Here is a 27347-nt window from a genome sequence, read left to right as displayed (position 1 = left end):
TCAGTGGGGCGCCGAGGACGTGCCCAGATTGGACTGCTGCTGGAGCACCAGGCCGACGGCACCTTCACGGCCATCAAAGGACGCCGTCATTATGTTGACGACCGTGATGCCGAACACGGCGGCGGTGGATACGTTGTTGAGAATGTTGGCGAGTCGGTGGTTCTTCTCGTTGTTGACGTTGATGAAACCCAGCAGGAGGAAGATGACGCCCACCATGATCTGCACAGATGCGAGACGCAATGGCTCATAAAGGTTCTAGAGGCACTGGGCTTCACTTTTCTATATGTGCTTCGAGCTTCTTGCCCATCTTGAAAAGCGAATAACTCGCAATCTGCCAACCTGTGTGCGTGCCATAAGTTGATGGGAAACTTTAGTACTGTAGTATATCAGTTTCAGTTTCTGTTTGCCCTTACACGCCGCGAGTGGCTCCAGTGTTGTCACCTTTATATATACATGCCTCTGAATAAACAGGGGGTCTTGTTCCGTTGCGGCCGTGACTGTCTTTGTGGTTCTTCTGCGGCTTCCGCCGAAATACAACTACGTAGATTTTCCTAGTAAATTTACAGAAGCAAAATCTGGTGCTGCATTTGTTCAGCCACCACGAGAATGGTCGTTGGTACATGGACTTGCGTGATCTTTGTGCTTGCGGCGACTGACGTTCGTGTAGATTTCTTTACTGCAGGCTATTTGTGCCGTTACGAGCCTAAATTTTAAAGTAATCTTCCTAAACGAGCAATGTAAGAAGACTTCCCCCACATGCTTAATCGCTGCTAGCTGTTGCACTTCTAACGCAATATTTTGTTGAATATTACAAATTTGCTCACTTACAAAGCCGCTTTAAGACATTCAGGACCAATTTTAGGCAAATCCATGCACTAACCATCATTTACAATATGGATGAACGGCCAAGCTTGTAGCTACAAGCATGGCGGTTCACTAGCGTCAGAGTTCCGTCTAGTAATTTTTGCAGGAAACGCGATGGACTAGAGCATGACCTCCAAGATTTGCGCGCGCCATCAGCGCGAGTGAATCTCGGAGGTCATACTTTAGCCCGGCGTTTTTAGAGGTATGCGAGGCTTTCCCGTGACTTCATGGACGCCGTAATGCAGCGCCACTCACAGATACCACAATACTGCTTCAGCTCAAGCCATCTATTGTGTGTTCTACATAAATTTACCAGCTACACTGTGCAATGCCGCCTTTCGGGGAGTGAGTGCAGAAAGCAATCAGACGATGCTGCGGGCTTCCATAATTTGATACGCGAATTGTAGCTTTCCAGCGACGCTGGCAGTGCGACTATAAGCGCTCGAAAACATTACACGCGTGTTTTCAGAGTGGCCTGAAAGTTTGAGTTTATACACCAAGTTAACAGTTACTGGAAATAAAGCTCATGTTCAGGGGGACCAGCAAGCAAATTTTTAAAGTATGCGCATTAATTATAGATGATAGCAGGAGGTAGCTGTGTCAAACACTGTCATCGGCATTATCGAAGGCAGCAGTTGGCGCGGAAGGCTGCGTCGTGCGTGTGTGTCTGCGCGCTCCGAGAATACTCGTGATTTATATTTCTTCGTGTCATTACACGTTTCGTTCTACACGTTCACACATCATAATTGGATATGACTGCACCTCCTTCGACAAATAAGAAGAGTACCGAACATTATGAGTGATTGCGAACATCCCGAGAAATGCGCTATACTGCGAAGGACAGCTAGCTATAACGAGCAACGATGCTAGGACTGACTCGTTGACGAAGTCTGCGGGCGTTTTGAAGGTGTTGGTGCAGGTGTTGCGTCAAATCCACCAGCTCCTTGAGAACTTGCGACTCAGGCGCCCATGCCAGTGACTTCGGACGCGTCAGCGACGATGTCAACCTTTCTTCAGGCTCGATGGCGACATCTGCGCGAAGTGATGGCTGGTCGAGCTCAGTCTAACGCACGGTGTAAGAACATTTAGGTGTTCACACTGCGCGCGCGCGGGTGTCCAGATTATGTTCGACAGCGCGCGGGCGCACCGAGTAGCTCTCCTGCGAGCCGATAGGATGGCGCTGCGGTCAGCGGTCCCAGCTTAGCGGCGCCGGCGGCTTGACATTGCTCTGCCTCCCCTAAATTTTCGTTCATAGTGGAGTGAGTAAAACTCAAAGCGTGAAAAAAAATCGTTACTTCACATTAAAGTGATAAGTGTACCAGCTTCGCTAACATGAAGGTTCCTTGTGCAGGGCGGGGATGACGTGAACACGGATCAATCGGGCAGCACTCAAAGCCCACTGAAGTTACCCTCGCGCGCACAATTTGTTTCGTCCGCTATAGCCGTTCATCCAAGCATAAAAAATGAAAGTGTTCGCCCAGGTGCTACCCCTCGATCTGAAGAAAATAGTGACTGCACCAGAAAATGTATTTCATGCTTATCGCTGCTTCCATTTACACTCAGAAAAACGTTCAATCATCGTTGCGCGAATTCAATGTGGCCGCGGTATAAATTAAGAAATGAAACGGCGCAAGCTTGCGATATGCAATGCACTAGAGCAAAGTGGCTGTTCATGGCTAGAACTTAAGATGAGAATGCACATCAGCTATGTAAAAACTCTTTCAAATGGAAATTTATTAGGCGGGATGAAGGCAGGCGTCTATCTTGGATTAGAGCATCACTACCACAGTTTCCTGATGAAAACCTGAGCAAATGCCTTTTTTACTCCAATTCCACTTAACATAGACAGTGTATATCATTCACTGGGCGTTCGTCCATTGAGGACTGAGTGGCTCTTGCAAGATCTAAAACAAGAGTTGACTTTCTTTTTTCTTAAATTGCATATGAGAATGTGCCAATGTAAGCGTGTTTGACAATGCATGCTACAGCCTGTCCACAAATACACTTACACCCACCACACAATAATCCCATAGACCTTTTTTTTTTTGCATAGACACAATACGAAAAAAAAAAACGCATATCCACGGGGTGAATGATGATGAATGGGCGAAGCTCCGGAGGGAATCATCGGTAAACCGTGAATCTTCCGTGTAATTCGCCCAGTCTCGCCGCACTAAATCGAACGATTGACTTCCACCAATGACACGCGCCATAGGTGACGTCATTCCTATTTTATAACAGCGCCCTTCATTATAATTGCACCATCTGGCGCTTAAGGGGACGCTAGCACAAACGCGTTAGAAACGTGCAGTACTCTCTAGTAAGGGGGAGAGGCCACAGCGTCTTACGCAGCCGTTTACACATGCCGGAACGTGCACCGCGATTGCCGACGCCATCACATGACTGCTGAGAGAGTATAACCCCCGTATTCATAAACGCTCCTCGACTTGAACTTGACTTGCCACCGCCTTCAACGCGTTTCGAACGCGCTGCCGAAGGCGGTGGCAAGTGAAGTTCAAGTCGAGGAGCGTTTATGAATACGGGGGGGGGGGGGGGGGGGGTAAGGCGAAGAGGCCACAGCGTCTTACACCAGCTTCTTGCACGGGCCGTAACGCGCTAGCACAAACGCGTTAGAAACGCGCAGTCTTTCGTTAATGTTGGGTATTTATTGCCATCTAGGTGCGTCTGTCCATGTGCGCTTCGTGGCGTAGTGGTTAGCGCCACGCGTCAGAAGCGAGGGGTCCCTGGTTCGATTCGTGGCGTAGTGGTTAGCGCCACGCGTTCAGAAGCGAGGGGTCCCTGGTTCGATTCCGCTACGGCCACAACTCTCGGAATTTTTTTTCTCATAAAAGTAGACGTGGCTACCTACTACGACGCCTACTACTACAGAGGAGGGACAGACCCACACCCTAAGGAGCTTCGCCCCTAAAAACTTGTGCATGAAGCAGCTCGATAATTTTAATAGGGGATAACCATCCCAGAAGCTAGTGGTCTCATACACTCTTACAATGGGAAAATGTTGTATAAAAACATGCAAGTGTGTAATATACACTGCACGCGCATTGTAAAAAAAATTCCGTAGCCAGGATGGAACAAATTTGAAAATCAGGCACACATCTGCACAGAAAACAGCAGTATTTTACAGGGTGCACAATTATTTCAAAATATGCAAATGTCACGTAGCTGGACAGAACCATAGTAATGTTGTTGCCATCCCATGGAGATACTCACTAATTTTTTACATTCCGCCTAATTAGATAATTAGTCTTATTTATTGACCAACTAACTTCTCAATTATTATAATTAGATTAAAAGTGTCAACGATAAAATTGTATAGCACCATGAAAAACTTCCGATACAGCTTTCTGTTGCAATTAATATGTGCTACATAAAAGTGTTTTTCCGAGCATGAAAGAAGCTCACGAATACGCCCAAAGTGCCTCGAGCGGCCAGTCGCGCGGCAATATTGCTGTTTTCGCGGGTTTCGTTCACGCTCGGAAAACACTTTTATGTGTCACTTATTGAACAACAGAAAGCTATATTGGGAGTTTTCCATGCTGCTGTACAATTCTCTGGTTCCCACTTTTTTACCAATTATAGCATTAAAAAGTTCATTAGTCAATTATGAAAATAATTATGCAATTAAGCGGAATAAAAGATAATCTGAGTATCTCCAAGCGACGGCAGACAACATTACCTTGGTTCTGTCCAGCTACGTGACATTTACATATTTTCAAATCTTGGTGCATGATAGTAAACCACCCGGTATATATCTTGTACATGCTGCAAAATTTGCACAAACTGCTGTGGCACACAGGGGATTCTCTCTTCCGCAGCGGCTTTCGAGGTTTATTTGACCGTGTGAGATTCTTTGAACAGTTTCTTTTATCGAGCGCTCCGCGTAATATGCCGTCGATATCGTATCCTCTGAAAAATGGTTGGTGCAGACATGGTCGGTAGGCGTTAGAGTTCGGTCCGCCCTCAGATTTGCACGGCACCACTGCTCTAGACGACCGCTGTCGGACGGCGCTTTGTATAAAGGCACATGCTCCGCACAAGTCCGGTATCCAGAATTGCAGTTCGGAACGAAGCACTTTCTAGACATTTCAAACGCCCCTAAGAAGGCCGCTGCCGCCTTTGTCAAGGGCCCGTGGCGAGAATACCCAAGCACAAGCTCATGAAACGCACGCGAACAAAAATCGTGCCTTCAAAACAGCGCAACCGCAAATGCAAGCAGGAAGACGAAGCAGCGGCAGCACGTGCCTTGCCGCCGAGGCTGGGACCGCATTCCGCAGCGCCCTCTACGACGGCGCCGACCGAGCTGTAATGGCCTGTACACGGTCGAGCCGCCCATGGCCGCAAGCCGCACCGCCCTCACGCGGTCCGCTTAAAATGGCCGCTCTGACGTCACGAGAGGCGGTCGTGAACTTTTTCCAGCATGCAGCATGTATGCGGCGACCGCACAAACATGGCGCTGGTTCGAAGCGAAGCGCGAGGCCTAGGCGCTTAGGCTGCTGTGGCAGTTTGTTTTTGTGGTTTCTTTTTGTGATCATTGCAAGAGTTATCGAGCACTCGCAGAGATAGTCGTCGAACGCAGCAATCCGCTGTACCCTGCCTGACCTCTTCAGTGCGTGCGATCGTCAACGGCAACAGACGGAAATGTGTTGTGTTTACGCGAAGTTCGGAAGCAATGAAACTGGCGATTTCGTGTGTGTTGGGCCGTATTTCGCGTGTGCAGTACCCGCAGTACAAACGCGAAGGCCATCACATACACGCGCATACTAGGCATAACACATGCATTCAGTATGCGCCAGGATGAAAACGAGTGCGATCGCCCACCTCAGCGTATGGTGTGCCTAGGTGTTGTGTGCGCGCGCTTCATCGCTGCGAAGCGCGTACGTGTATGTGCATTGTGCAGTGCTGTGTTTTGTTTTCAAGAAGTGACGATACGACCTGTAGCGATGAGCTTTATTGTCGCGTCATCGCAGCCATTCGTAATGTGCTGTTTGTGCCTGGCTTCATGTGAGCTGTTTTGGGGGCTGCGATGCGCCTTGGTGATCGTGAACACGTACAGAACGTTTGAGTGCTGGGGTTCTTACTTTACGAAGTAGCACCATTGCGACACGTGCAATGTGTCGCAGTGGTGCTAGGCGTATATGTGTTCGTTTTGTGCGATGTGCATATGCTCTGAAGTGAAGCGTGCATACAGAACGGTTTGTACAAAACATTAGACCCAAAATTCAAGGATGCCAAAATTCAAGGAGGCGGGAAGAAACCGTACTTGTACACATACATTGAAAAATAATGAAACCTTTCTCCTTAGCCGAACTTTCTTGTAGCTAAGCAGCTGCTGAGTTGGACACACACTACAAGCTATTTAGGGTGCTTTTTATGCATGTGTTCTGAAGTAAACACTGCAGAAGTACTGCTGGTCGTTCGTGCTCTTTGCATCTCAGTATAGGTATTGTATCAAACCAGCTTTCCTTGCTTTGTACACGTCTTATTTGTTTGCAGTGGTGTCTCTGCACATTTTACTCGTTACGAAGAGGGGAGGCTAGGCAAAAGCTTAAAAGTTATATCACAGCTCCATGTATTGCAATTATTAATTTTGTGCTAGGTGTCATGTGCTGTAATGTAAACAATGCAAATGTGCCGCATGCTATTTTTTGCGGATGTGACGACACAGCAACGCACCTGCTCTGCCACTGCCCAACCTTTCATGCTGAACAATGTGCTTTGCGAGTTATACTGCATCTCAGTAGGTCCTTGCACCACTGAGGCAGCTACAGGGCTTCTTAGCCAATAGGAAGGTTGAATGCCCCTCAAGATGTGTTCATCTGCGCTGCGTCAGCTTCTCAGCGTCTGCTTGCCATCCTTTCGATACATCTACCACTGTTGGTGCAGTGATGCAACAAATGTTCCTATGTTATAGCTATATAAGCTGCGTTTCCATGAATGCTACTGTGGGGCATCGCTTCATCGACACGCTATCTGAGCAGTTCAATGCCGCCTCCTTAGCCAGTTTTAGTAAAAGCGAACCCCCTGATGAATGTTCACATGCACCGTGCCATCTGCTCAGCGCATATTTGGCGTTTGCTCACCACTGTCATCACGTACCATACCAGAGCAGAGTAGGAAATTAATGATGCAGTGAACAATGAAACCTTCGTAGCGTTCTGCATCGTCAATGCATCACCATCGCTACTGCTGTGGTGCCATCTGCTAAATAGAAATCGAACCACTTTTATTGCCTGTGTAGTCCTAGCAGTGTTAAAACAAACAGCTGATCTCAATAAGAACAACAAAAAATACCTAATGCTTTGTCCTCAGTGTGAGATGAGACTAGGCAGTGATGGATTTTACCATTTACTTCTTGCTGTCAGGGCGTACAGCTAGTAAAAGTGCAAATTGGGACTGGATTGAAGTGGGTGGTCTGGGCTGCATGGGCGGTGCCATGTTGGTGTGTAATCACGATTAGGGTGGCTACTAATGTTACCAGTGCTAACCGCCACAGTAATTCATAGTACAAGATGGGCATGCGAGAAGGGCCTAACATCTGTGAATCTTTTGTGAACGTCACCATGTAGCCTCGCCAAAGGACAACAGAAAGCTAGGCAACGTGACAGACGTAAGGCGTGGAATTGACGAGGGAACAATATTTAGCTTCGTGCTCCTTCGCAACGATCCATTTCCTTACATTAATTATCTGCCATCATGTCAACAAACTCATTGAACTTCGACTTCTCAATATAACATGGATGTATTATGCCATTGTCACGATCTAAATAAAAAAATTGAAGAAAGGTGCATCAGGTGTTTTGCAAAAAAAATAGAGTAGGAGGTGAACCCTGGTTTCTTATATGGGAGTAGGCAAGAGAGAAAGGTCCTTTGCGTTGCTGGTCGGGCAAAGAAAGAATGACTCTGTACACGAAGAGCAGGTCACCTTCTTGTACTACAGATTCTTTGCTTCTATTTCGGCTGCTACTATACCGTTTTAAATAATTCTTGGACGACACTCCTTGAAAGACACTTTACAACGTTTATAGTACAACTAAAATTTTCTACAGGACCCTGGCGAACGGTCCTCTTAAATTGCTGAGGGGCCCATGAAAGGGTTGTACAAATTAGATGAGTCGTTTCTACGTAAACCTCACAATGACAAGCTTCGCAAAAATCTCAGCAAGGCTTGTTATATTCTGCTCAAGTGCCGAAATTGTTTTGATACAGAAACCCTTCGAGAAATTTATTTCAGCTTGTTCCATATCCATCTGTGGTACTGTGTTACATCTCTAGGCCCTTCATACATTGAGCCAATTATAAAACTTCAAAAGAGGGCTGTCCGCTTTATGACTTCCTCACATTACAATGCTAACACAACACCGCTCTTTCAACGCGTACATATTTTACCATTTACTTCATTTCTAAATTTTTAAACTCTTGTAATGGTTAATAATAGCATCGTTACTGACTACCCACTCTCTGCTACCAACTTTACCGAATCAGGACGCTGTACACGTAGTGCACTAAAACAAAATATTCTGGTTCCAAAGGCCTGTAATGTGTGTGGTAAACGGAGAACTTGAAGTGTTGGAGTAGTCGAGAGGAACGTTCAGCCCACAGAAGTTAGAAATGCAACTAATTTTCAGAGATAATTAAAACTACATTTTCGTGATCTTCTTTCGTGTGTTTATTAATACATTCACCGCTTCCTTTTTATTTTGTCTGGTGCATTTTCCTTTACTTGTAGATGTTCAATGATACCGTTTCCATTTCGAAGATTCGTTGTATTATATTCTCCAATTCTTCTAATGTAAAGTGCATATTATTGCTGAGTTTAAGTACATGTGTCTGTGCTAAATTAATTGCTTTGCTTCCTCTACATAGTTTTCTTATGGATCGCAACTATCCTCGAGCTAGGGATCCCAATGTATTTGTTCACATCATGTTTTATTCTGTACTGTACGTAAGAAATAAAGTTCAATTCAAGGAAACATTTTTCTCACAGGGCCCCCTGGCCTGGAGCTGCAGCCCCCTTAGCCCATAGGTTAATCTGGCCCCAGTAGTAACTAGTATCACAAATAAAAGTTACGGCTCGCCATCCCTTTTATCAGGTTAACATTGATTTGCACAGCAGAAATTCTAAAATTCATTGCATGCAGAAAACAGCTTTAGATCAAAGGATGCAAGTAACTTGTGCCCTCAAGAACCTAAACCTTGGTTGGGGTTTTCTGGAATGAAAGCAGTTTAGGTACCTTAGTCTGAAACTCTATTTTGCTTGACTGCAGCATTTATCATGGACGCGAAGTGGGTGTTGTGACAGAAAGCCGGTGTGCACATACAAGAAAAAGTACTGCAATACCGCTCAAAAGTTTTCTATGCGTATTGTGCAAAACCACAATTAATGTACAGGAATGACATGACGGTGGTCATAACTCAAAGCAACGGTTCATTACAGATGGGGTACACATGTATGGTCACATAAACATGATGGTGCAAGCCTGACATATAAATGATAGTCCTTTTTAAGATACAAGTGACATGGTGACATACTGGGAATCAATGCTTGTTATTTCTTTATTCCCAAAATTACCAGTTGTACAATACTTGTGCCCCGATACAATGACGTATCTCTGAATCACAGATGTCACATCCTATCTGCCCTGTGAAATACTTTGCCACATGAAATGGAAATCTCATATACATAATCAGTTATGGATTTTGCATTAGTTTTATGCTGTTTCTTGCAGTCTTGTCTTTCATGAGTACTTGCATAATGTGGGAAAGGGTACCTTGACATTCTAAATGTCCACAATATGACCACACAACTCTTATTTTTTCCTGATGAGAGGATGCTCTCGTGTCATTATATTAATTGAACTTCTTTAACAATGAATACGTGGCAGGTACTTGCATGTGAACAAGTGTATGTATCCTCCCAAAGGCAAGCACGTTGACGAAAGTATCTTTCAGTCATATTGGCAACAAAACTTTCCCATAAGCGTTTTTTTTTTTTTGCACGAAAGGTGACCACACATCTCTTGATCTAGCAGACTGATCTTTTATGCTACAAGTCTGTGCTGTTTTCCTTGCAACGAATAGTTTTACATATGTCTACGACACGTAGGTCCTTCATCAGCTTTTCTTTTTTTTCTGCAACTTCAATGTTTTCTTGGGAACAATATATTGCACGTTTTTGAAAGCTAGCCATTCAGCAGCCATTCTTTCTTGGAAAGCTTCTTTGCAGCCAGTCTCTAAATTTGTTGATAGACTACTTATGTCAATTTTTTTCACGTAACAATTAGTAGTCCTGCATTAAAAACTTATCCTTTGTCCCCAATATTTAGCTCTCTTGCACGAGTTAAGGTGTGGTACCTAATTTAATTATAGGGAAATAAATATTGCTACTACAGGTACATGTGTCGTCGTATGACTATTGAATATTTGATACATAATATTTTATTCAATTCGTATTTGAAAACATTTACATTCGCCCACCTTTACTCCTTGTACAATGCACAAAGAGGCACCCAAGCCATAGTGGTGCTTAATGAAGTCTCATTTTCGAGATACTATTTCCCAAAGTGTGGGACTAAATACATTGGCGTTCCAGTTACTTTCGTGCTTCAATGTATAAAACAGCATTTTGGTCCAAAAATAAGTGGAACAACAATGCATTTTTACGCTGAGTTTCATGGCGCATATCTCCAAACTGGCGTCATTCTGGAAATTCGTCCTAAGTGGATACGCCTCAGAAGCTCACCGGCTCCAATTCGTAAATTGCAATGTGTCATAAAGTAATTAACTAAGAAGTTCATTAGTCAATTTTTGTTAATTAGCTCAATCTGGGTTTCGATTTCACGTGTTACTAATGTCCGCCTCATCGAATAACCCAGCTCAATGATAAGAATTATGCTACAGACGATTTCTAAAAAATCTCTGTAACTTAAAAATTAACACCCTGTATAACGCTGCGGCGCTTCAGCGTACGTGCTACGCTGTTGCTGCGACAAATCCCTAGTTCATTGGCTAAAAACGAGTGTGTGCACGTGCACGCGCGGTCTTGCAAGCTTCCGCTAGCACATCTACAAAAAATGCGCCATCGCGCCGCACACAACCGACATGGCGATGTATGTTGTTACAACATTATGCGGTAGCAATGAATTAAAAAAAGGAAAACTAAAAAAATGCGCAGGTAAGATCACTGCACAGTGTTCGAAAGGTGGGTCACCGCGCCAACGCAACACATGCAGTCGCAGAACAGAATGTGACCGTGCAAGAGGCGCGTTTTCGCCGTGACACGGAAGCTTGAACCCACGTCGACAAAAATATGCCAGTGTCGTCTGCTGTTGACGATAGTTGCCGACTTGGAACATCTATGCCCCGCCTCTCGGTTGCCAGCTCTCAACAGACGTCGCGTCCCCAAATCGGAGTGTGGATGCCGGCACATGCGAACCGTTCGAGCTAACTAATCAGAAAATTAACTAATAAGAAAACAAACGTAATAACAAAATCCTGGCTAGGGCCAAACTTTTGCTGGTCGCCAGCACACAAACGCTGCGACCGCGCTGTTGCATGTTGCCAGTCGCTGGTTATCTGTTTTGCCAGCCAGAGGGCGCATGCGTACGCCTCCGCTCAAGCGGTCCCAGCGTGAATCGAATTTTGTGCCCGGTTGCTCCAACCGCCCGCCGCCACTGAACTGCCCGCGTGCGGTGCGGCTTGCGGCGCTGGGCGGCTCGACCATGTACAGGCCATAACCGAGCCGAACATAATCTGGACGCGAGCGGGCGGCGCTTTCCCGTGCGTTGTGGGGAGAGTGTCAGCACCTCTCTTATTCTTACACCGTGGCCTAACGGCAAGTTTGGCGGGATCGAGCGAAAGGGACAAGCTCATGGTAGCGAAGCTGAAGCTGTCAGGTCCTGCGCGCGACTCGCAAAAATTCGCGGGAGGCATTTGTAGCTGTCATAGGAGGCCGCCTTCCGAGATGCATGCGTTCGTCCAACATCAAAGACCTAGCAATGGAGGCTCATGGAACAGTACGTCCAATGAAAAGGGGAGCACTGCGAGAGCTACTTTCGTGCCAAGGAAAAACTGTGTGTGTGTCTGGTGGAGGAAACAAAAGAAACCATCCTGCTGTGCGCCATCCTGCTGCGCGTCATCAGCGCGACAATAACAGTTTTGAGTGCTTCGACAAAAACCGCGAAGCGAATTTCATGCCAGATCGAAAAAGATGGACCAGAAATACCCGGCGCGGTGGCTTAGCGGATACGGTGTTGCGCAGGTGGGCATGAAGTCGCGGGATCAAATCCCGGCCACGGTGGCAGCACTTCAATGGAGGCGAAATGCAAAACTTCCCGTGTCCCGCGCAGTGGGGGCACGTTAGCTATCCCCCGATGGTCAAAATTAATCCGGAATCCCCTACTACGGCGTCCCTCATAATCAAATCGTGATTTCGGCATGTAAAACCACAGAATTAATTCAAGGACCATAAGTTTGCGCAAGTTTTGAAGACAGGTGAACCGCCGTCACGGCAGCACGAGAACGTTGCAAAGCAGACGCACCAGAAGGCACCAAAATGCTACAGTTGTCAACAATGTGGCTACCTCGCACAGGATGGCCCGAATGCGTGACGTGAAACGAGGTGCCCTTTGTGCGAGACACAAGGGCACGGTACCAAGGTCTGTCCCAAGCTCAAAGAAAACACACTTCAACATGTTGCCAAGTTACTTAGATAATACACTCGTTCCGGCGTGACTGGCTGTCCATGCTGGACAAGCTGCAACAGGGGCTCGATGCCATCTCCAAGGCAAGATGACATTACGTCTGTCCACATGCAAAATTGTGTACTCCGAAGTGATTTGACCCGGCTTTGTGCTTACGACTAAAGGAATCAAGCCAGATGCACAAAAGTTGCCGCACTCACAAAATTTCCAGTGCCAACCAATGTGAGTGAACTGCGAATTTGGCAGTTCACTCCCTATGCTTGGCACTGCAGAGCTTTTCGTCGGACTGGCGAGCTTTTCCAGGCGGTTCGTGCCGGGCTATGCAATTATCGCAGCCCCCTGCACCGTATTCTCAAGGCTCAAACAGACTTCAAGTTTTCCGAAGATATTAATCATGCCTTCAACAATCTGGAGCGCTAACTTGTATTAGAACCCATTTAACAGTTCTTGTGAACTGAAGAGCATACTGATCTGAGTGCTATGGTACTAGCTGGTGCGCTTCTACAGAAGTATGACACAAATGCGCGCCATCTACCGTAATGTGTCAGTCGATGAGCCAGTGAAGTAAATCAGAAGTACCACTCAAGCCGACTTAAACTTCTGGCTGTTGTGCATGTCGTGGGAAAGATTAGGTGCTTTCTGTTCGGATTGAAGTTTACCATACTGACAAACTGCAGTGCTACAGTTCATCGGGACACTTGGCCAGTGCAACTGCATAACAAGCATGGTGTCAGCGCGCACAAGCAAACATGAATAACTCACACTCGATGACCGCAAACAACCACTGTCAAATCGCTGACGTGAGCGAGCGCGGCAGCAGCAGCGAGCGACGGTTAGTGCGGTCTATCGCTTCAACGGAAACTGAACGGCGACAGCACAGTGCATACAAAGGTCAGAGCGGTGTGGAGATCGCTTTCAAGATAGGATGCGCGCGACAGCCCTCCACCGCGCCTCTAGCCGCGCCAAGCACAAGTACGCAGTTGCTGGCAGAGTAGAAACAGGACCCAATCCCTCCCGCGCTGCTTTCGCGTGGGAGATTGAGTCGCCAGTCCCCCTTGCGCCCGATCGCAAGATACGCATTCAGTGCCACGGCTAAACGTCGCTTCCCCTTCCTCCCTCCCATGCCCCCACGACCTTTCGCACAACGGAAGACATGGCGTTTGCTCTCCGCCATGCGTTAGCTGTCCGTGAAAGCGCGCGTCCCTCGCGCGTTTTCACTCGCACATACAGCATACGGCACTTGCTGCATACAGCATACAGCATTTTATCGCCCTTGGACTTTATACGGAACCCCACGGCGACGGCGATGTCAGAAATCCGCTTGGATGTCCATATAACTGTTATCGCAATAACACTACCAGAAACTGAACACATTCAGCCAATAGGCTGAGTCTCAGAGGTCAAGGGAAGGGAATGGCTGCAGTGAGAGTTGGCTAGATAAGGCTGATTCCGCCATGTGAATCTTCCTCCAAGTTTATTTTCTTCCTTCATGACTCTTTATAGCAAGGAATCCTCGCCCAGGAGGCATTTCCACCGGAAACTTTTGCGTGTCCCCTCCTCTTTCTCTCTACAACATGGCGCCACCATTTATTTCGGTCGCCGGCTTTCTGACCACTTCGCCTGATGTTATCGCGACTCACCAGGCTCTCCTGTTTCCTTGAGCTAGATGCCACCTTTTCACAATATAACATTTCAGCAGTCTTCCCTATCATCAGCCTATTTTATGTCCACATCAGAACGAAGGCAATCGCAATGACATTAATCACAATTTATTGTTCTCTTGCGTCACTCAACTGCATATCCTATGCCTGTAAATCTCCTAATTTGATCACACCACCCAAATATCTGTGACCTTCGTCTGCGTACTCTTGAGATAGGTGTTACAAACAACCGGTTCTGCTTTATGCATTACACGGCGTAAGCAACTCCCACTCTGCGACTCTCGACTATAATGCCTTTTATGCCGGCTCTATATCATAGCACGCTTTCCTAGTCTTTTAACGTTCCCCGCAGGGGCGTCTGCGTAAGCAGGCGTTTGGTGTGTTGCGACACCACGTACCCGAGCACATGAGGGTTGGCCCCTCCCGCGTGTAGCCGTGCGCGGCTTAGCTGTGTCCGGGGAAAAGAGGATCCTGGAGGTTGAGCCGAAGCCGGGTGTTTGGACCTTTAAGGCCCCTCGGCGGAGGCAACACACCCCTTTGGCCTCTGCTTCACGTAGACGGCACCCCCGGACTGACCCGCCCGGGGGAAACCGGTAGTCGTCTTTTCCTATCTCTCTCTACCATCATCTTCGTCTTTCCCTTCCACTTTTAATCTGTCCTGTCCTCTCATCTTTTCCATTCACTTCGACTTTTCCTGGCGGCAAGGGTTAACCTGGTGTGGCTGTCCTACCTTGGGTATACCATATTGGGTTATAGCAACGGCATACTTCTGGCGATGTGCAGACTTGTCTCTATGTTCTGCCACGTCCCCTTGTTGGGCTCCGCGGTGGGTGGCAGACGCTGTTGCCGAACAAGTAGTTTCTTTCCATGGGATCCCCGAACGCTTTCTCAACTGATCGTGCCTCGAAAAGGGTACGCACCGATGCAACATCACTATTCTTGCCCAAAAACAACGAACGTTTCCCGAAATTCCACGTCCTCCACTGCGAACAATCATCTACAAAAGCTAGAGCAATTTCCCCATTTCTTGTGGCCAAGTGCCTAAAAGAGACCATTGGAGCTGGGTATAAGGCAACAAAGATGGCAACCGGAGATTTGCTACTCGAACTAAAAGACAAGGAACAATACAACAAACTCGCACACCTCGTAGCCTTTGGTAACATCCCTGTTTCTGTAAGCGCACATCGAACAATGAACACAGTAAAAGGTGTAGTATCAGACGAAGACCTAATGACATTGAATGAAGAAGAACTCCTGGATGGATGGAAGGACCAAGGGGTAATCCATGTGCAGCGCATCAAAATCAGACGGAATGACAACGAAATCCCAACAAAGCATTTAATACTCACTTTCAGTTCAACTACTTTACCCGAGACTCTGGAAACCGGCTACGTAAAACTTCATGTTCGACCATACATTCCGAACCCGCGACGTTGCTTCAAATGTCAAAGATTTGGTCACGCATCCCAGAGCTGCCGAGGGCAGCTTATGTGCGCAAAGTGCGGCACAACTGGTCACTCTTCTGACGATTGCAATAATGACGAGGTACATTGTGCGAACTGCGACGGCAGTCACCCGGCATACTCCAGAGCTTGCCCAGCCTGGAAGAAAGAAAAAGAAATAATTACTGTAAAAGTGAAGGAGAATATCACATTCCGCGAAGCACGTCAACGTATCTCCTCGTTGTTCTTGCTTAAAACAACTTTCGCCGAAGTGGTGCAACGAGGGGCGGCACCACAACGGCCTCTGGCGGTAGCCCGGACCACGTCTAGCGTGCCGAGGTTAACGCCACCCGCCCCTAAGGTGGGAGCAGCCAACGCTGCCCTGCCATCTCTCACAGTGTCCACACCAGTGGCCTCTACAAGCTCCGGCAGCAGCCAGGGCACCGCAGAGGCCACAGGGGTCCTGTCGACCTCCGGCCCGGTGGGGGCGAAGACTTCATCGCTTGAGATGAAGTCTACGCGACGCACACATCGCTCTCTGGAGCGGGTGTCCAGTGCCTCGCAAGACGCTATGGACACTAGTCCAAGCCAAACGGCGCTAGTAGCGTCGAAGGAGCGGCGAGGTTCTCTTGACCGCTCCAAAAAAGACAAAACACCAATTACAGGGCCTAGCAAAGGCTCTGTAAAGTAAGTCACCCTTCTCCCTTTTGAGACACACAGCACCTTTTATTTTCCTCCAACATGAACACAATAATGCAGTGGAATGTTAGGGAACTAATCCACAACCTCGACGACATCCAAGAACTTATCAATAAATTTAAACCAAAGGTGCTGTGTGTTCAAGAAACACACCTAAACTCCAGAAACACCAACTTCCTACGTCAGAATATTATTTTCCGAAGAGATCGCGAGGACTCTGCCGCATCTTCTGGTGGTGTGGCCATCATACTCGACAGAAGTGTAGCCTGTCAGCAACATCCACTCAATACGGCACTTGAGGCGGTAGCCGTTCGTGCTGTACTTCTGGGTAAGCTCATAACCGTTTGCTCGCTCTACATACCCCCACATTATCCTTTACACAAGCATGAATTTCAGTCATTTATAGATGAATTACCAGAACCTTACCTCGTTCTTGGCGATTTCAATGCACACAGCAGCTTGTGGGGCGACACGCGTATCGATGCACGAGGACGCCTAATCGAACAATTTCTTTTCTCCTCTGGTGCGTGTCTCCTGAATAAGAAGGAACCCACCTACTACAATCTCGCAAACAAAACGTTTTCTTTCATTGATCTCAGTGTAGCTTCCCCGTCTATATTTGCTGAGCTTAAATGGGAAGTTATAAAAAATCCTTACGGGAGTGACCACTTCCCGATACTGCTGAGATCACCACTACAAAACGAACCACCACAGGCACCTCGCTGGAAGTTGGATACAGCAGATTGGGAGAAATTCCAAAGTCTGACAAGTAGTATCTCGTGGTCTGACATATCTTCGCTGGGAATTGATGCTGCTGTCGAGTATCTTACATCTCTTATAATTGATGCCGCCTCTGAATGTATACCTCAAATAAGTGGTGCGACCTGCAAACGCCGTGTCCCATGGTGGAACGACGAATGTCGGAACGCACGTAGGAAACAGAACAAAGCGTGGGGCTTGCTACGGGACTCCCCAACTGCGGAGAATCTTGTCAATTTTAAGAAGATAAAACCGCAGGGCAGAAGAACGCGTCGACAGGCCAGGAGAGAGAGTTGGGAGAAGTTTTTATCAGGCATCAACTCGTATACAGATGAGGGCAGAGTCTGGAAGAAAGTTAATAAGATAAAAGGGCTACAAACTTATTCACTCCCGTTGGTAAACACACAAGGCGACAGTCTGGAAGAACAAGCTAACTGCCTGGGAGCACATTTTGAACATGTGTCCAGCTCATCCCATTATTCGCCAACATTTAAAAGACACAAAGGTACCATAGAAAAACAGAAAATAGAAAGAAAATGCACCGGAGACGAGGCATACAACCGGCCATTTTGCATCGCTGAGCTGTATGCGTCCCTTAGTTGTTGCAACAAGTCTGCCCCAGGCTCTGACCGCATAGTTTATCAAATGCTAAAACAACTTCCCCAAGAAACAAAGAAAACTCTCCTCTGCCTTTACAATGCTATATGGTCCTCCGGCAAGATCCCCTCTGCCTGGAAAGAGGCCATTGTCATTCCTATACTGAAGCAGGGCAAGGACCCTTCGTCTGCTTCAAGTTACCGGCCTATAGCACTAACAAGCTGTCTCTGCAAACTGTTCGAAAAAATGATAAATCGCAGACTAATACACTTCCTCGAATCAAACAAATTGCTTGACCCGTACCAATGCGGGTTTCGAGAGGGTCGATCCACCGCCGACCATCTAATACGTATTGAGACGCAAATTCGTGAAGCTTTTGTCCATAAACAGTTCTTTCTGTCTGTATTCCTTGATATGGAAAAAGCCTACGATACCACGTGGCGGTTTGGAATACTTAGAGACCTCTCACACGTTGGTATACGTGGTAACATGTTAAATGTCATAGAAAGTTATTTATCTAATCGCACATTCCGTGTTCGTGTGGGAAATGCTGTATCAAGACCATTTGTGCAGGAAACTGGAGTGCCACAGGGCGGGGTGCTGAGTTGCACTCTCTTCATCGTAAAAATGAGTTCTTTGCGTCTGTACATCCCAAGAAACATGTTTTACTCTGCATACGTCGATGATGTACAGATAGGTTTCGCCTCGTGCAATCTTGCAGTCTGTGAGCGGCAGATTCAGCTTGGTCTGAACAAGGTGTCTAAGTGGGCAGACGAGAATGGATTTAGCCTTAACCCACAAAAAACCACCTGCGTCCTGTTCTCCAGGAAGAGGGGTCTGCACCCCGATCCTGACATTGAGTTGCAGGGACAACGTGTGGCCGTAAAAACAGAACATAAATTTTTAGGTGTGATTCTAGATACGAAACTTACATTTGTGGCACACATACAGTATATAAGAAACAAGTGCATGAAAACAATGAATATTCTAAAAGTGTTGTCACGCACCGTTTGGGGTAGTGACACAAAGTGCCTTTTAAATCTGTATAAGAGCCTCATACGCACACGACTAGATTACGGCGCCATAGTGTACCATTCCGCTACGCCAAGCGCCCTAAGGATGCTGGATCCTGTAAACCATCTCGGCATCCGCCTAGCCACTGGTGCCTTCAGGACAAGTCCTGTGTCAAGCTTGTACGTAGAAGCGGACGTGTGGTCGCTTGACATGCAACGTTCATACTTAAGCCTTGCCTATTTCCTAAAAGTAAATTCGAACTCGGAACATCCGTCCTTCTCAATCATAAATGATATGACCAGTGCCACACTGTTTAATAACCGGCCGACAGTAAGAGAACCCTTTTCACTACGTATAAGAAAAATTAGTGCAGAAATGGATATCCCACTACTTGAAAATAATTTGATGGCCCCAGCAAATCCAGTGCCACCGTGGCAGTGGCAACTCATAGAGTGTGATACTTCGTTTGTAGAGGTCACAAAAGACGTTCCAGAGGCACATATCCAGATGCATTTTCTAGAAATCCAGTTCAAGTACTCGTCCTGCACTCAGTTTTACACTGACGCTTCCAAGTCACATGCAGGGGTTTCTTATGCAGTAGTCGGCCCATCGTTCTCCGAGTCCGATGTACTGCACCCGGAAACAAGCATTTTTACGGCTGAAGCCTATGCACTTTTATCAGCCGTGAAGAATATAGGCAAGTCAAAACTCAAACGATCAATAATATTTACAGACTCCCTAAGCGTTGTAAAAGCTATCATGACTCTACACAGACACAAAAACCCCGTACTCATTGAACTGTATTCTGCTCTGTGCAAAGCATATATGGCTAACCAGCATATTATTTTGTGCTGGGTGCCTGGCCATAGAGGCATCGAGGGCAATGTTCTGGCTGATCAAATGGCCTCATCAACTACATCGCGAGCCGTTAACCCTACATCTTCTATCCCTGCCGCAGACCTCAAGCCCTACTTAAGAAATAATCTTCGAAGCCACTGGCAGCGCTTGTGGGATGCCGAAACGAACAATAAGCTCCATTTAGTTAAGCCACAGATAGGTCCCTGGCATCCCGTTACGAAAATACGAATAACTAATGTCCTATTCTCTCGTTTGAGAATAGGACATACATACGGCACCCACAATTTTCTTTTAACTGGAAATGACCCACCAACCTGTGGTAGATGTGGAGAGAGGCTTACCGTGCTCCACGCCCTCGTGGAGTGCAGGGAAGCCGAAACAGAGAGAAAAAGGCACTTTCCTCTAGCGTACCGGTACTGTCTCCCTCTCCATCCCGCTATGTTTCTGGGTGACAAACCCCTCTTTAACACCAAAGCTGTCCTGGGCTTTCTTAGCGATGTTATATTGCATGTTATTTGCCCAATAGTTTCATAGCGCATCCTCTCTCCAGAGGATGCCGCTGCGATAGTAGTTTTGTATAGCACGAGTCTCCAGGCCCTTGCATTTCAAAGGGCCTGTCAAGGCAGTAGTGCTTTTTGAAAAGACTTATCAGTGATAAATTCTCATTTATCATGATTATCTTGCAATTTGTTCTTTCGTCTAATAGTGCACCTCATTAGCCATTGCCATAATTTTATGACATATATATTTTACGCATTTTACAGCGATTGTTTTTAGGCCCTTTTACAGCCACGACACATCTATCTTTCGCAATTCATTGCTCCATTGTCAACCTATTAACACTGGCCTGGCGCTCTATGGTCATACCTGGCCCTTGCGCCATTAAACACCATTCATCATCATCATCATAGTCTTTTAACGTTACAGCTTTTATTTTACTTTCCCTTCAATTTCCGTCAAGTAAAATAAAATCATTCTTGATTTCATCTCCAAATAACAAAAGGTGGAGCCAGGAAAAGGTTGGTTCTTGCAATATTATCCCGCGAGTTTACGTTAAATTAATTGCTACAGAGACCGAAACATTAATTTAGAGCGCACTTCTCATTGCCAAAATCAGCTGCCAGAGCATGAGGCGACAAAGTAGACAAAGAATCACGTAAATGCAACTGACTTTGCGCAAAGCGCCATCGCTACAGGCAGTATTTAGCTGGACGTCGCTTACGGTCCGCGCCAGCTTAGGAACTAACGAGGATTATGTCAACTTCGCATTCTTCACATGTGCGTCTGAAAGCCAGGCAATAGACGCGCAGTCAGCTTGGCTGTAAAACTAGATACGCCAAGTGGATGCACTATCACATTCCTCACACACCGCGCACGTGGTATCCAAATCCACATCCCAGTGGGGCTCGTCGATTATCCTTCTCTGACAGTCCCGGACTGCCCGAGGCAGCACTTTCAGCCAATAAGCGTTGCGTACGCAGCGTCTCGAGCAATCCTGGACAGTCCCGGACGACGAATCTAAGAGGGCCAGTGATGACTCCATTTGGGTTACAGAAGTTGATCTCGAAGGACATATTTTTGCCGACTGCATGCGCCGGAAGTGATAGCGCAGCCGAATGCACGTCATTGACGCCATGTTTTGCTCGCCCCCTTTCCATTTTGCATGGAAAAACATAGAAGGGATCATACCGCAACGCGATAGAAGCCGAGTGTGGTGGCCCAACACGTGGTGAAAACATCAGAGCACGGAGGATACGTCAGAGCGCGCGGTAGGTTTTAATACTCCTGTTTTTATTGCGATAGCAATTATATGGACACTTCAACCGGATTTCTGCCGTCGCCGTCGCCATCGCCGTGAGGTTGCGTATAGATTCCAAGGGCGATAAAATCGTCGCCGCGCGCCGTATGCGCGAGCGAAAGCGCGCGGGGGACGCGCGCTATCACGGAGGGCGAACGCACCGCGGAAAGCAAACGCGACCGTCCCGCGAAAGCCCGTTGAGGTATGGGAGGGAGGGAGGCGGGGCGGCGCTGTGCTCCGGCGCCAAAGGCGTATCTTACCACTCAATCTCCCATGCGAAAGTAAGAAACGGGAAGAGGGGGGAGGGGGGGGCAGCTTCTCCTCTGCCAACAACTTCTCTGCCCGGCGGTCGCCCGCACCGTCTCTTATCTCCACACGGCTCTGACCTTTGTATGCGCTGTGCATTCGCGCTCAGTTTCCGTTGAAGCGATAGACCGCACGAACTTGCGCTTGCTGCCAGCGTTTTGACAGTCGTTGGCTGTGGTCATTCAGTGTGATCTATTCATGTTTGCTTGTGCGCGCTGACACCACGATTGTTAATTCAGTTAGTAAGCCAATGTGTCCAAATTTATGCAGCCGATAAAACTACTATCCCTACTCCGAATAGCGCTCTACTAATTTGCTATCGCAATCGATGCTTCGCCTTTCGGGCGAAACTGCGACATTTTTTTTTCAATGCCCATTCGAAACCATTTGAAACTTTTCAAATAGACAAAAACGAAATAAAGGAAAAAACTGTCAGCCCTTCCACTAGAGTTGAGATGGAAGACCAGCCACGCTTCTAACAGCTTCGCTGTAAAAAATTGTCGCAGTTTCACCCGAAAGGCGGAGCATCAATTGCCATAGCAAATTAGTAGAGAGCTATACGGAGTAAGGATAGTAGTTTCATAAGCTGCATAAACTTGGACATGGAGCAGCACCATTAACGCGCAGAACTCTTATCGACCCCGTCGGCGTTTTTCCCGCGTTCACACCGAACGCACGTGGCATTGGTGACTGTTGTCGGTGCCTCTGGAGGCGGCTCGGAGGTTTTCGACGAGATCAGAATGGGACACTCGTCGAGCTGCGTCGGAAATCTTACCCTCCATTTCGCCTCGCAACGTTTTTATATAAATACGCATTGGTGCCGCAGCTAAACGTCCCCTCCCTTCCCTCCCTCCCGTCCCCTCACGGCCTTTCACGCGACGGGAAAAGTCCCATTTGCTCTCTATATATGGTGATTGTAAAGGAGGAAAGAGACGCTTAATTCTGCAGCCCTTCAGGGAGCACGGCGCAGAACGCGTGATTGCTCTCCGACGTGCGTTCCCTCCCGTGAAAGCGCGCGTCCCTCACGCCCTTTCACTCGCACATACAGCGTCCGAAGCACGGCGACGATTTCATCGCCGTTGACGTCATACGGAACCTCACGGCGACGGCGATGGCGACGCCAACGGCAGAAATCCGCTTTGGAGTGTCTATATAATTGCTATCGCAATAAAGACTAAACAAGAAAATGACCTTTTTTTTCTTCTTCCATGGGAGCAGCCGCCGGCCGAGCGCGCACCGAATAAAAACTACCGGTAACTAAACGTTTCGGCAAATCTCGATTCTCCGTGACCTCGACGCAAGAGGTCACGTGTTGGGCCACCACTGCTGGCTACACGGAGCGTTCGTTTGCCAAAGTTGGCCGCGTGACGTAATGCTGCCTCCTATATTTTTCCTTCCTCCATGCATTTTGCAGTGGAACGGAGAAAGCGTTGTACCTTTCACTGCAGGAAAGAACGTCGTGAGCACGCGAACTGGCGTTTCCGCTGAGCGGCTTAGTGCAATTTGTTTGATACGCCGCTCTGAGTGGAGCGAACCATCAAAGTTCGGCTAATACTTTTAGGGGCGAAGCTCCTTATAGCGGCACCCGTTCGTCCCCGTCGTCGTCGTCGTAGTAGTAGTGTGTAACCAGTCTGAGAAAAATGAGAAAAAGAATTCCGAAGTTGTGTCCGTAGCGCGGAATCGAACCAGGGACCCCTCGCCTCCGAGCGCGCGGCGTTAGCCCAGTACGCCACGAAGCGGACATGGACACACGCACCACGATGGCAATAAATACCCAACATTAACGAAAGGCCGCGTTTCTAGCGCGTTTCTAACGCGTTTGTGCTAGCGCGTTACGGCCCGTGTAAGGAGCTGGTGTAAGACGCTGTGGCCTCTCCGCCTTACCTTCAACGCGTTTCGAACGCGCTGCCCAAAGCGGTGGCAAGTCAAGTTCAAGTCGAGGAGCGTTTATGAATACGGGGGTATACTCTCTCGGCAGTCATGTGATGGCGTCGGCAAACGCGGTGCACGTTCCGGCATGTGTAAATGGCTGCGTAAGACGCTGTGGCCGCTCCCCCTTACTAGAGAGTACTGCACGTTTCTAACGCGTTTGTGCTAGCGTCCCCTTAAGCGGGAGATCCGATGATTCCCTCCGGAGCTTCGCCCACTCATCATCATTCACCCCGTGGATATGCTGTGAATTTTTTTCTATGGGTCACCAGCGCAGTAGAAAACGCTCGGCTCACGCGTTCTAGAAAGCGTCTTAACTTGTATCTTGTACCGGTAGCCTGGCAGTGTTCCTATACTATTCTTAACTAATACCGGGCAAATAATTTAAGGTGAAAACCCGCGAGAAACACAAAGCCCACAAGCAAAATGCTTCTTGGCCTAGCTGGTATTTGCTGAACGACATATTTGCCGCAAAAACGTCAATTTGCCGCAAAAACGTCAAAAACGTCACCACCGTCGCTGAAAAGAAAAGTTTACAATCATTGCATTCTACCGGTGCTAAAATATGGGACAGAAACTTGGAGGTTAACAAAGAAGCTCGAGAACAAGTTAAGGACCGCACAAAGAGCGGCGGAACGGAAAATCTTAGGACTGACGTTAAGAGACAGGAAGAGAGCGGTGTGGATTAGAGAACAAACGGCGATAGCCGATGTTCTAGTTGACATTAAGCGCAAGAAATGGAGCTGGGTAGGTCATGTAATGCGTAGGATGGACAACCGGTGGACCATTAAGGTTACAGAATGGATACCAAGAGAATGGAAGCGCAGTCGAGGTCGGCAGAAAACCAGATGGGATGATGAAGTTAGGAAATTTGCAGGCGCAAGTTGGAATATGCTAGCGCAGGACAGGGGTAATTGGAGATCGCTGGGAGAGGCCTTCGTCCTGCAGTGGACATAAAATATAGGCTGATGATGATGATATTTGCCGCAGAGAGGACACATAAATTGGAAGACACAATGACGACAGTACAGGCGGCAATGTGTCTTCCTTTTATTGCGGTAGCAATTATATGGATACACCAAGCGGATTTCTGCCGTCGGCGTCGCCGTCACCGTGAGGTTCCGTATAGAGTCCAACGGCGATGAAATCGGCGCCGCGCGCCGTATGCTGCATGTGCGAGTGAAAGCACGCGAGGGACCCGTGCTTTCACGGGGAGCGAACGCACGGCGGAAAGCAAACGCGACTTTCGCGAAAGGCCGTCGCGAAAGGCCTTCTTCCGTCGCGCGAAAGGCGACGCGACGTTTACCTGCGGCACCGAATGCGTATGTATATTTAAAAAAAATCACAGCATATCCACGGGGTGAATGATGATGAGTGGGCGAAGCTCCGGAGGGAATCATCGGATCTCCCGCTTAAGGGGACGCTAGCACAAACGCGTTAGAAACGTGCAGTACTCTCTTGTAAGGGGGAGCGGCCACAGCGTCTTACGCAGCCATTTACACATGCCGGAACGTGCACCGCGTTTGCCGACGCCATCACATGACTGCTGAGAGAGTATACCCCCCGTATTCATAAACGCTCCTCGACTTGAACTTGACTTGCCACCGCTTTGGGCAGCGCGTTCGAAACGCGTTGAAGGTAAGGCGGAGAGGCCACAGCGTCTTACACCAGCTTCTTACACGGGCCGTAACGCGCTAGCACAAACGCGTTAGAAACGCGCTAGAAACGCGGCCTTTCGTTAATGTTGGGTATTTATTGCCATCGTGGTGCGTGTGTCCATGTCCGCTTCGTGGCGTAGTGGGCTAACGCCGCGCGCTCGGAAGCGAGGGGTCCCTGATTCGATTCCGCGCTACGGACACAACTTCGCAATTCTTTTCGCATTTTTCTCAGACTGGTTACACACTACTACTACGACGGGGACGAACGGGTGCCGCTATAAGGAGCTTCGCCCCTAAAACACCGCATATCCACGGAGTGAATGATGATGAGTGGGCGAAGCTCCGGAGGAAATCATCGGTAAACCGTGAATCTTCCGTGTAATTCGCCCAGTCTCGCCGCACTAAATCGAACGATTGACTTCCACCAATGACACGCGCCATATGTGACGTCATTCCTATTTTATAACAGCGCCCTTCATTATAATTGCACCATCTCCCGCTTAAGGGGACGCTAGCACAAACGCGTTAGAAACGTGCAGTACTCTCTAGTAAGGGGGAGAGGCCACAGCTTCTTACGCAGCCGTTTACACATGCCGGAACGTGCACCGTGTTTGCCGACGCCATCACATGACTGCTGAGAGAGTATAACCCCCGTATTCATAAACGCTCCTCGACTTGGAACTTGACTTGCCACCGCCTTGGACAGCGCCTTCAACGCGTTTCGAACGCGCTGCCCAAGGCGGTGGCAAGTCAAGTCGAGGAGCGTTTATGAATACGGGGGTAAGGTAAAGCCCTATATAGGGGCTTTAGGGTAAGGCGGAGCTGGCCACAGCGTCTTACACCAGCGTCTTACACGGGCCGTAACGCGCTAGCACAAACGCGTTAGAAACGTGCAGTCTTTCGTTAATGTTCGGTATTTATTGTCATCGTGGTGCGTGTGTCCATGTGCGCTTCGTGGCGTAGTCCAATGTGAACCCCCAGAATGGCTACCTGTATTGGATCAATTGGCTTCTGTGAAACATTTTTAAGCCACATACACCGGCCGAGTTCTAGCTGGTGTATTTAGAATATGTACATGTGTATCTGATAATTTTTTTGTGTTTGTGAAATGGCAATAAATAAAAAAAAAAGCTTCGTGGCGTAGTGGTTAGCGCCGCGCGTTCGGAAGCGAGGGGTCCCTGGTTCGATTCCGCGCTACGGACACAACTTTCGGAATTTTTTTTCATAAAAGTAGACGTGGCTACCTACTACTACGACGACGACTACTACGACTACTACTACTACTACTACATACTACAGAGGAGGGACAGACCCACACCCTAAGAAGCTTCGCCCCTAAAAGGTTGCGAGGCGAGAAGGTGGTAAAGACTTCCGACGTTGCTCGGCGAGTGTCCCGTTCTGATCTCGTGGAAAACCTCCGAGCCGCCCCCAGAGGCACCGGCAAGAGTTGCCAACGCCGCGCGCGTTCGGTGCGAACGCGGGCAAAACGCCGACGGCGTCGACAACAGTTCTGCACGTCGCTGGTGCTGCTGCATGTCAAAGTTAATACAGCTGATAAAACTACTATCCTTACTCCGTATAGCTCTCTACTAATTTGCTATCGCAATTGATGCTTCGCCTTTCGGGTGAAACTGCGGCATTTTTTGTGCTTCACCTCTTGTCGGCAAACATGTATTTCAGCCCTCAAGCAAGAAGAGGCCGACATGAGGCCTTTTCGCGTCATCATCTTCCTAGTGTACGCTTCCTTCTTTCGCTGGTTTTAGTTGTCAGTCATGTAGCAACTAACTGTCCCAGCTCTGGGCTCTGCTGCCAGCAATTGGCTCCACGAGCGCACGCGCACTGCGGCTGTCCCTCGGAACCGTGCGTATATGTACCTGCAGCCCTATGGAGAGGCTGAGGAGCACCAGCAGCAGGGTGTAGAATTCCTGATGGGCGCCCCGCAGGATGACGTTCTTGAGCTGCGTTGTGTTGGCCGTGAGCAGGGCCACGTCCAGCAAGCCCTGCGCCACGGTCTTCTTGGTGGCGTACCGGTTCTGGTTCAT

General features: G+C 48.1%; 1 protein-coding gene across 1 annotated transcript; it reads right to left on the bottom strand.

Moving 5' to 3' along the window:
• On the bottom strand, positions 1-27347 carry LOC119431960 (ninjurin-1-like). The gene is made up of 2 exons (XM_037699398.1): positions 27180-27347; positions 1-219 (listed from the first exon to the last, which is right to left on the bottom strand). Exons 1-2 carry the CDS (start codon positions 27345-27347, stop codon positions 1-3), a joined length of 387 nt encoding a protein of 128 aa, XP_037555326.1.

Source organism: Dermacentor silvarum, chromosome 10 (assembly GCF_013339745.2).
Source record: "Dermacentor silvarum isolate Dsil-2018 chromosome 10, BIME_Dsil_1.4, whole genome shotgun sequence".
Classification (NCBI taxonomy): Eukaryota; Metazoa; Arthropoda; class Arachnida; order Ixodida; family Ixodidae; genus Dermacentor; species Dermacentor silvarum.
This window is presented reverse-complemented; position numbering and strand designations above follow the sequence as displayed.